Raw genomic sequence first — 10,798 nt, forward strand, 5'->3', positions numbered from 1 at the left:
CTGACCGGGCCGTGCCTTGCAGGGCCTCCCCCACGCGCCGCCTGGAGCTGTCGGGTCTCAGCGCCGCCGACTCGCCCGCCTTCGGTGCCGCCGCGATCCCCGGCGGCGGTAAGCGCGGGGCCTGTCGGGGCCTGCCCGGCGCGGGGCCGCCTGCCCGAGCCCCGCCTCACCGAGCTCTCTCTCCCGCAGGCTGGGAAGAGTCTCCCGGGGCGCGGGACGGCCCGTAAGTCGCGGCAGGCCGGAGCTTTGTGGCCGTTTTGTGATAATTATTCGCTATGCTGAGCGAGGAACTGGAAGGGTGTATATAGCCTCCGGAAGGTTTGCCTTCTGAGCTCTGGTTCCTCTGTGCTTCCATAAAATATGTATGTTAATGTGTGGCCTTTGAATGGGCTCCGTAAGATAATTTAACAAGCAACCCTTCCAAACTTATTCTTCTAAGTAGATGGCTTATTTACTCAGGATTTTAGTCATTGACAGATGCATCTTTCTGGCCCCAACACTAGCCAGAAATGCTTTCTACTGTGTCTTAAGTGATATGCCGTGGTTGCTTTTTAAGAAATTTATGGTGCTTCTTAGATGACTGGCTTACATTTTTTTTAAAAAAGAAACCACTGCTTCCACAGCAGCTTCAGAGAAAAGAAGCTGCTGAGATTTAAGTGGGACACAGAAATTGCATTTACCCTAGTTAAGGCAGTACTCCACATTAGCAGATGAAACGAGATTACCTCCTGCATGCAGTTAGTTACCTGTTGAAAATCTGACTGGCAATTTTCCTCCCTGCAGAGTGTCACAGAAGCAGAATGTGAGACCCTTACTGGTAAGCAGTTCCCCTTCCCTGGAAGAAGGGCTACCACACCTCTGGGGGGACAGCCAAAAGGAAGGCAGTGTTTATGAGGAGTTTGAGTACGGGGCTGTTGGCTGCAGTTCTCAGGATTTGCAGTGAATGTTTCTTGTCCATTTTAGCCACAGGTGTTGTGCTCTACACCAGCTTTCAAACATGCTGTGCAGCAAGACAGCACAGAGATTGATAGCCCCACAAAGGTGAGTTTTTTGCTTTCAGAAAGGTAAAGGATATAGTGGACATTCAGCGATAGCTTGAAACTGTGCTCAGTACAGGCACCATAATCTGGGAGGGAGCAAGACTCTGGGTTCTGCAAATCCCTGTAGCAGTTTGGGAGGAACATCCCTTATGCAGGAATTTGTGCCTAYTTACTGCCTTTGTAAGTTCTCTTACATAGCCTTGGTGCTGAGGGATGCTGGCTTTCAGCACTTACTGAAGTGCTTCAAGCCTTTCTCCTCAGCCTTTTCAGGAGAGAGACTGGTTTCAGTACTCAGGCTGGCGTGTACCTCTGTTGTTTCAGAAAAAGGGCCCAGACCCTCGGACCCACTTCTCTCCTCCACTTGTGAGTTCATGCTTCAATCTCAGTAGGGTGCTGAGGCAATAGTATCATGGTAGTACGTGCCTGGGTCGGGAAGGTCTGACCTTCTCTATGAGTAGAGAACAGGGCACTCTGCTATTTGTCTGAAGAAATTTCCAGTGGGAAACTGGAAACTGCAGAGATGTCTATGTATATRTACATCAATGAATGGTGGTTTTGTGATGGAGCAGCTAGTGAATTTTGCCATGGACCAGCTATAGCTAATGCTCAAAGGGATCAACCAGCTCAGCTATGCCAAGAAAGCTTCGTCGTCTGCAATTACGTTTGCCCAGCAATAGCAGAACAAGTGTGAAAGTTGAGCAGTGCTATAGGGCAATACAGGATATAACCATTTTCTGTTCCCTTGTCCCCTGGCAGGACATAGGGAGCTTGCAGTCTGAGATGAAAGATCTGGGCAGCCCAATTGCTGTCACAGGATCTYATGCACAGAACGTACTGGGGAGCCTGAGTGGTTTTGCAGATCTGTTTCCTGATGAACAAGAGATGGAGGTAAGCAGGGAGGTAAGCACAATAGCTTATGCTTCATAGCATGACTTGCTGGGTAGGGAAGTAAACATTGCAGTTTTTGCTGGGCTGAATTGCCAGGTTACCATGAGCCCCTATGCATTAGAGAGCATTTCTGCTGTTTTGCTCAGGTTGTTTTTGATAACTTATTTTTAAGAGGAAGTTCTGGGCACCCCTGTAGCAGATAGAAGGTATAGACCTACTTCTCTTCCATGTCTGGGGAAATGCAGTTCAAAGACACTAAGACATGTAGAACAACCTTCCTGGATATGTGACCAGGATACGTTTTCTTAAGCGTATTTTACTTTCTCACTTGAACATAATCTCTGCATCAGCCATGGATGCAAACACTCACAGGTTACTGTGGTTGTGGCAATTGCCCGTGAGCTCTCCTAGTGTTTAACGCTTCCTGTGCTTTTCACCTTTTTTTCATCTCCCACTCCTTCCCTACTCATTAGAAGCTGGTAGCTAGGGATCCGTTTTCCAGCATGGCTGTCTTGCTCTCTGGACCCCTCCTCACCCAGGACATCAGTATCAGTGAGGTGAGTGCATTATCTTACAAATGTGTTATGGGGAAAGGCCTAGACAGTGCCCAGGATTTGAGGCAACGGCTTTTGCTTGTAGTCAGTTGTATGGATTTGCATAATTTGGCATCCACTCATTGTCATGCCAAGGGCAGCTATTTTACCTCTAGCATGAGAGGACTCTGTAGGAAGGGACCTGCATAATCCCACTAAAGGATTGACAGTGCTGCTCTCCCAATGTGTTGTCCTCTGTGACTTGTTTTTCTACTCTGGGCCAGGTCTCTATGAACAGAAGCCGTTTGTACCGCTCACCTTCAGTGCCAGAGAATTTGAACAGGCCAGTACTGAAACGAATAGTAAAGTGCCAGGACAATGAAACTCCTGTAAAGGTGAAACGGAGGTGCAGCCGAGGCCATAATGAGCCAGAGGGGGTAAGAGAGCTAGCTGTGGATATCAACCTTCTCCATTTACACTGTGGTATTTAAGTCTGGTCCCTCTGCTTACTCTGCAATTAGAAGCAGCACCATTGGAGTCTGCACAAAAAACCAAAAATCTGTTCAGGCAGCATGTTCTGGGGATAGCCCAGCCTGCAGGTGAAAAAGCCTGAGACTCTACACAGGGCTGCCTATCGGACACTATAGAGCTGAAGTACTCACATACTGAGAACAATTGCTGATAGTTGTTTTTTGCAGAGTGGGACCCTGAAGAAGACAGTTTCACTCTCCAACATGGACATCATAAAAATCCTAGATCAGGACAGTGGTCTCAGACAGCTCATCGGGGACTTCTCCAAAGTAAGTGTCTGCTCTCAGACAGAGCAACTGAGAGGAAGAGCTGCCAGAGACTCGGTTTTTAGAACTGAATGATGTGCAACAAGATGAATATGTGAAATGAATTCACTTGGTCCCTCTGTGAAACAAATGTGTATTCAAATGAAGTACCTGTTGCCATATGGGGGCATAAGGAAGAAGACAGTGATGATTCCAAGAAACCTCAAATTGCATTCCGATATCCATTTATGGGTCTTTTGGGAGGGAAAGAGGGAACAGCTGCTCTAGATATGAGTGCTGAGGCCCTATGGGGCTTTATGGACAAGAGGCCTGAGAGTAATTGCTCTTCTGAGCTGTTACTGCTGTCTCCTCAGGTGTATGCGCTACCAACAGTGACAGGACAGCACCAAGATCTGCGCTACATCACTCCAGAGACTGTGAGCAATGGTCTTTCCTCCTGTCCACTCCCTGTGAGACTAGGTGTCCTTCTTACCATACATAAACATGCTGCCCAATTGTTTCTTTGCCTTCCTTGTTTATATGCTTCAAAATCTAGCAAGTTTAGTAAGACCTGGTGCTCTGTGTCATTTATGTAGCCCCTTTGCTGTTTCTGGAGGTTGGCTAAGGTCATGGGTGTATTTATATTAAACCTAGTGAAACCTTCCCAGACAGTTCTTACTATGCAGCCACAGCACTCTGCCTTGGCCATTCCGTGCCCCACTTTTCTTTTCCACCATTACAACTCTATAAAAATAAATATTTTATGTTTTACAGGTGGCTGCTTTGCTCTCTGGGCAGTTTAAAAGCCTGATAGACAAGTTCTACATCCTTGACTGCCGGTACCCTTATGAGTATAAGGGGGGGCACATCAAGGTGAGGGAACTGGGTAAGCCATAATGAAGGGGGCTGAGAGGGAGGGGAAGGAGCATGGGTGGAGAGACTTGAAGAGATGAAGCAAGATCATGGGAGGCAGCAGCATGATTGAGGTATTAAATAGGTTTGTCATAACAGGCTGTCGGGTAAGGTGATGTTGCTGAAAGCTGATGGCTGTCTTCCGTATGCAGGGAGCTGTTAACTTTTACAGGCAGGAAGACATCTTTGAATTCTTCCTGAAGAAGCCTCTCCTCCCTTCTGTGCCACAGAAACGCCTAATCCTTGTGTTCCACTGTGAATTCTCCTCTGAGAGGGGCCCCAAAATGTGAGCTCTAATCTTAAGTATTTCCAGTGGGTGGGAAGAAAGCGTCTCTAGCAAAAATAATGGTTCATGCTGAGACGTAAGGCCTTCCTTGGCTGATGCTCCCTTCTTGGCATTCAAAGGTGCCGCTATCTTAGGGAAGAAGATCGTGCTATGAATGAGTACCCTGCGCTGCATTATCCTGAGCTGTATGTCCTGAAGGGAGGCTATAAGGAATTCTTCCCTGAGTACAAGGTAATGGCAGGACTTGTGGGCAAGAGGTAAAGATTGGAGGAAATACCATGAGAATACTCTGGCATGGTATAGCCATCTACCCATGCCGATCTGTTTTGGAAGGGTATAGGAAGGCAGCAAACATGGGACTGATATTTCCCTGGAGTCTAGCAGTTTGTGGCATCTTTGTATATAACAGCCCTCAGTAGGATTTTCTTCCATAAATTTTTCCGCCTTATTTTTTTCAAACCAGTGTAAATTTCCAGCATTCATACTGCCCCATAACTGACTTCCTGAGCTTAGCTGTACATTGTGTGTTTTGAACACCTGCTTTCTTTTGGTGTCTACAGCATTGTATTGAGGATCTGTGTAGTTTTCCTGTTCATGCTTTCCAAGCCACTTAGGCATCTTTTAGACCTCTGGCAGGTCTTCCTCAGATGTTTCTTCTTGACTGAAGAATCTAGCATATTCAATTCTTCCTTGCCAGGAAACGATTTCATGCTTCATGCTCACCTGTGCCACCTTCTCTATATCTTCTCCAACTGTTACATTCTTGGAGATRGAGGGCCAGAAGGACTTTATAAGCTGCATAATGATCTTCCCAGTTTTTTTGTTTATTCTTCACATTTGATTATGTTTTGGRTTTGGCCATTACCGAACTCATGAGAACCAATACTGTAACAGGCAGTTTTGTGAAACTCTAAGACCTTCCTTGCAAACAGTCTGTGCAAAACTGATCATTGCTTATGCAAAGCTAGATTGTTTTCACCCTATATGAGTTGAGGTAGCTAAAGCTATTGGTGGAGTTCCTGACTCCTAGTTTGTTTCAGAGAATAGTTGAGGTTGGGGTCTGAGCCTCCTGCTCAAAGCAGGATCAGCTACAGCAGATTGCCCAGGACTGTGTCTAGTCAAGTTTTGAGTATCTCCAAGGTTGGAGACTCTACAACCTCTCTGGGCAACCTGTTGCAGTGTTCAACCATCCTCACCATAAAAAAAAAATGTTGTTTTTGTTTTTTAAGGTTCAGATGAAACTTAATGTGTTTCAATTTGTGCTCATTGCCTCTTGTCCATTCACTGGATACAACTGAGATGAGCCTGTCTTGATTTTTTTGTATCTTCCCATCAGATATTTAAATGCATTGATAAGATCTGCCCTCAAGCCTTCTCTTCTCCAGGCTAAATAATCCCAGGTCTCTCAGCCTCTCCTCATATGAGAGATGCTCCAGTCCCTTAATCATCTTTGTGGCTCTTCACTGGGCTTGTCCCAGTAAGTCCATGTCTCTCTTGTGCTGGTGAGCCCAGCACTGGGCACAGCACTCCAGTCTGAGTTTGGTCTCACCATTGCTGAGTAGGGGATAATGATCACCTTCCTTCACCTGTTGGCAATACTCTTCCTAGTGCAGTTCAGGATACTGTTGGCCTTTTTCACTGCAAGGGCACACTTCTGGACTATGTTTAACTTGGTGTCCATCAGGACCTGCAGGACTGTCTCTGGAGGACTGCTTTCCAGCTGGTCACCCAGACTGCACTGATGCATGAGGTATTCCTTCACAGGTGGAGGGATTTGCATTTTCCTTTTGTTTAATTTTGAGGCTCCTCTCTGCCCATTTCTGTAGCCTGCAAAAGTCCCTCTGAATAGCAGTGCAACCAATCTGATGTATCAGCCACTATTCCCACTTCTGTATCATCTACAAACTCGTTGAGGGTGTGCTTTGCCCCAGGATCCAGGTCATTAACAAAGATGTTAAACATTATTGGACACAGTATTGACCCCTGAAGTATACCACTAGTGACTGGCCTCAAGCTGGACTTCATGCTGCTTATCACAACTCTTTGAGCCCAGCAGCTCAGTCAATTTTCAGTATGCCTCACTGTCTACTTATCTAGCCTATACCTCATCAGCTTGTCTGTGAAGATGTTATGGGAGGCAGTGCTGAAAGCCTTTCTAAAGTGGAGATAMACATTATCCACTGCTCTCCCCGCCCCGTTCACCAAGCCAGTCACTTCATCATAAAAGGCTATCATGTTGGTTAAACACAATTCCCCTTTTTAAATCCATGATCACCTTAATATGTCTGAAAATGGTTTCAAGAATTAGTTGCTCCATTATCTTCCCAATGATCAAAGTGAAGCTGACCAGCCAGTTGTTCTCCAGATTGTCCTTCTTAAAGATAACCGACATTTGTTGTCTTCTGGTCCTGAGGAACTTCTCCTAGTCACCACAACCTTTTAAAGATGATTAAGAGTGGTGTTGCAATGACATCAGCCAGCTCCCTCAGCACTCATGGGTATATCCCATCAGATCCTATGGATTTGTGTACATCCAATTTAAGTATTCTCTAACTTGATTCTCCTCCCATATCAGACAGTGGACTGTGCTCCTGTCTCACCTGTAGGTCCTGGCTATCAGATAAGTCATGATTCTGCCCACAGAATCTGCCAGAATCCTTGCTCCTGTGATAAAATCTCTGGTTGTATCTGCCCAGCATCCCCCAATACTAACCACTGAACGTTAAGTGTTTTCCTTTCATTTCTCAGAATCTATGCGAACCCCAGAGCTACTGCCCAATGCACCATCAGGATTTTAAAACAGAGCTGATGAAATTCCGCACCAAGAGCAAGTCATGGAATGTGGAGCGGAGGAAGCGTGACCAGATCACTCGCCTCATGAAACTGTGAGCACCAAAGCAATACCTGGAGTGGAAACTTCTTGAAAGGGCTCTGTCTTCAAAAATAAACCTATGCTCTCTGAAGATAGCCACACTGTAAAGGTGAAAGAAAGGAGCCTTGTCCTGTTGAGACTGCTAGGACAAATGAGATCTGTTTAAAAAAGTCTTGACATTGCCTCCGAGAGACACTGGCTGAACATAAAGCCACAAATGAAAGGGTGTAGCATAGCTGCCTGGAGAAAGAACAGGCTTTGTTCACTAAAGACTGAGCCAGCTGCTAAGCTGTCTTGCCTAAAGGCTATAAGATGGTGTAAGTCATGGGTTGGACTCTCACCCCTCCTGCTTCAGACAGGACTCTGCATGTTCCTGTTTAATATTAATGTGGATTTTTGTTGTTAGTTGTCACTTACGACTGGAATAATAAACGGGTAGAACAGAAAAAAGTGTTTTAGCACTGGTCCTTCCTCCCTGTGGCAGTTCAGTATTAGGAAAGCTAAGCATGCAAGTACATCTGGACATGATGATTTCTCAGCCCATCACCAGCCAGGATCCGGTATGCCCAGCAAGTCAGTCTCCAGCAACTGCCGCTACTAAAGACCAGCAGTGACAGCTAGAAAAATGCTAACTCCTCTATTATGTTTTATTGATATGTCAGCTATGGTCTTCCCAAGCAGCAGCCATTAAACCACAATTATAAGTAATTCTTGAATAATGGCTCACTGTAGTTGAATTGCTGGTATCTCCATTTAGACTCTTTGGGGTGGGGATGACAAAGCTGAAACTCTGATAGCTTTACATATAAAGCACAAGCCAGTAGATGAGGTTAGCAGATAGCTTTCTCTAGGGAAAGCAGCTAAGGGTGGCTGTTTTCAGTGACTGAACTTCATCTAAGCTTGGTCTATCTTGCCTCTTCTAACACCCAAAGGTTGGCAATGGGCACTGAAAATGTGTGTAATAAGAGAACAGACTTAGCTTTGTGACCCCTGAAGTTAAAATATTACCAAGCTAAAGAAATACTTAGGCTAATTGATGATTAACCCTCATACAGTAGCAGCTTGTATGTTCTGCTTTATAGTCAAGCTACTTCTCACCACAGAGCTTGCAACTACAATTAAGAAAGGCACAAAATGGAGGCAATGATAGCAGAGGATAGAAAGAAGCAAATATTGCTTTTCTGTTAGAATTCGGTTAGGTGCCAAAGGAAAAAGAATTGTAATCTACCTGCCATCTGTTCTGCTGGTGTCTTTTAACTTTCTCCTGCCCCAAGGAGAAACATTTTTGAGAGCCATTAATCTCAGAAGTTCATATTCACTTTTCAGCTCTTACCTAKCAAAACTCATCTGAGAGCAAAAGATCTTGTTCAGCAGTAAAAGAATTACCTTTTCCATGCATCTGCTGGAGATGGTAGCAATAAACACAGTACTGTCCCCATCAGTATTTTCTTCATACCACTCTGTGCATGCTTGTCTTTAAGGGGTGAGGTGACTCACAGAGCTGCCTTTCTCTTGCTGTGCATCCTGTAGGGCTCTGCCCAATGCTCCCAGGCACAGTATGGGAAAGGGACCCACAAGATGGCACTCCTGCAGCACTGCTGGGGACCATGGCCATGTTCTGGTGCAGCAACTGCTCTTCCAGCTCATCTCAATCCTAGAGAAAAAGGAAGAGGAAATTAGAACAGGTGTCACCTGATAGATGGCACAAACAAACTGCAGAGCCCAGCAGAATATCTAATGTTCTGAGCCTTACCCCCCATCACCAGGGTATTATGTGAGCTGCAGACTCCAGTAGAGGAACWGTATCCTGTATGTGTGTGATCAAGCAGAGGTAGCTCTGTACTCCTTTGTGATAATGCTTTGTGTTACTCCTACCTATCCTGCCTTCCCACATCTGTGACCACCCAGTGAGCAGGGCCCTGATCTGGGGCTCTAGCTGGGACATCATCTTTCATTCTATTACAAATTACCTAGGTGTTTAGGTAAAAGAGATACTTGAGTATACTAGTGATAGAGCTCCTTTAAAGCCTCTTTGAATGGAGCACAGTGAGGTAGCTTCCCAGGCTGTCAACAGTATCTCGCTAGAGGCTAGTAAGTAGCTGGATGCTTAAAAAAAAAAGAAAAAAATGAGCGGAAGAATTGAAGGAGAGGTTTTTTTGAAGGGAAAGCAAAGAAATTGGAAATCCTAGAAACTCTGTTGCCAGGGGCAGGATTAGTAGAAAAAGCTTTGTCCATCTGGACACAGCAGCTCGATGTTGTGGTTCAAAGTCCTGCCATGTGGGAGCGGCTCGTACCTGGGTCTTTCCTGGTAGTCTGTAAAGCACCTAATGCTGCTGCTGATAAGATGCAAAGTAAACATCAGCCCCTGTGCTGATGCCCTGCCATGTGCCCATCTCTGTTATGACCAAAGAGGTGAAAATGTGCAGGAGTGATTAAAATAAAATCCTGCTGCAAGCAGCTGGAGCCTCCTGCCTCCAGTGTTGTCCTCCACCTGGGGTGAAGGTGGGAGCAGAGAGAGACTGATCTTTACTGGCTAACATGCCTGAGGGTCTTCTGTCTCATGGCTACAAATGAACAGAAATCCAGTCCATTTCACTACAAAAAGCAGCTTGTAGGGCTGCTACTGAATCAAGGGGAAATAGCCTAATACATATTCGGTCACTTAATTCCTCTTGTGTCTATTTAGGTACTTTGCCAGCCTACACAAACAGTAAAATCTCATTCTCAGTTCCACTATTTTCTGTCTGTTATCATTATCAGTACAGCCTGTGCCTCTGAACAGCTGCTGCCCCTAAGGCACTGCAGCATGTGCCTGGGTCTGTCTTGCCACTGCCACATCCACTGTCCTGCATGCTAGTTTAGCTTTACTTCAGGCAAGGRGAGAGCAAGTAGCTGCTTTGACAAGAGGCATCCTCAATATATCAGGATCAAAACAACAATCCAGCATTTGCAGGACGCATAGTGCATCACTTAAATGTCTTTGAATCAAAATCTAGTGGAATGTGTTATTAAATCTAGGCTGAGGTTGCTACTTGTTCCATGTTTTTATCTCTGAAAAAATAAGGCTTAAGGTAGTACAACAGTGGTGTTAGAAGGAACTCGTGCTTTCCTCTCTTTAAGAAAGATTTTGGGATTCCCCTTTCAAATAGGTTTCCTTTTGACTTGCTCATGACTTAGGTTGTTCCAGAAGCTCTCAAGCAAGCATGTTCACACCAACCATGCCATTAGACAAGTAGGCGGAAAGGAACTTTTAGGAAGTCTCTAGTCCAAAGCCTCCTCTAGGTGGTACTATCACCAACACTAGAGCAGGTCAGCTGTGGCTTTTCCTACACGTCTTGAAAAATGCTCGAGGCTGGAGAGGCCAACATTTCCCTGGGTAACCTATTCTAGCATCACATCAACTTAGTGAACAAGCTTTTCCCAGTGTTCTGTCTGAATCAGTCAAGCTACCCCTTGTGGCCATTGCCACTTGTTATGTCATCTGCCATTAC

At 45.5% G+C, this 10,798-nt stretch overlaps 1 protein-coding gene across 1 annotated transcript in view; it reads left to right on the forward strand.

Moving 5' to 3' along the window:
• The window catches only part of CDC25C (cell division cycle 25C), a 9,301-nt gene extending 1,330 nt beyond the window's left edge, over positions 1-7,971 (forward strand). The window contains exons 3-15 of the mRNA XM_085312640.1: positions 23-108; positions 190-223; positions 784-817; positions 964-1,041; positions 1,797-1,940; positions 2,402-2,485; positions 2,746-2,898; positions 3,160-3,261; positions 3,612-3,674; positions 4,012-4,110; positions 4,302-4,435; positions 4,555-4,666; positions 7,184-7,971. Coding sequence (XP_085168766.1) covers positions 23-108; positions 190-223; positions 784-817; positions 964-1,041; positions 1,797-1,940; positions 2,402-2,485; positions 2,746-2,898; positions 3,160-3,261; positions 3,612-3,674; positions 4,012-4,110; positions 4,302-4,435; positions 4,555-4,666; positions 7,184-7,324 — 1,264 coding nt within the window. The 3' untranslated portion in view covers positions 7,325-7,971. The remainder of the gene's footprint in view (positions 1-22; positions 109-189; positions 224-783; positions 818-963; positions 1,042-1,796; positions 1,941-2,401; positions 2,486-2,745; positions 2,899-3,159; positions 3,262-3,611; positions 3,675-4,011; positions 4,111-4,301; positions 4,436-4,554; positions 4,667-7,183) is intronic.
• The last annotated feature ends 2,827 nt before the right edge of the window (positions 7,972-10,798 follow it).

The sequence above is a fragment of the Rhea americana genome, unplaced genomic scaffold (genome assembly GCF_003343005.1).
Source record: "Rhea americana isolate MKP2758 unplaced genomic scaffold, rheAme1 scaffold_37, whole genome shotgun sequence".
In the NCBI taxonomy this organism is placed as follows: domain Eukaryota; kingdom Metazoa; phylum Chordata; class Aves; order Rheiformes; family Rheidae; genus Rhea; species Rhea americana.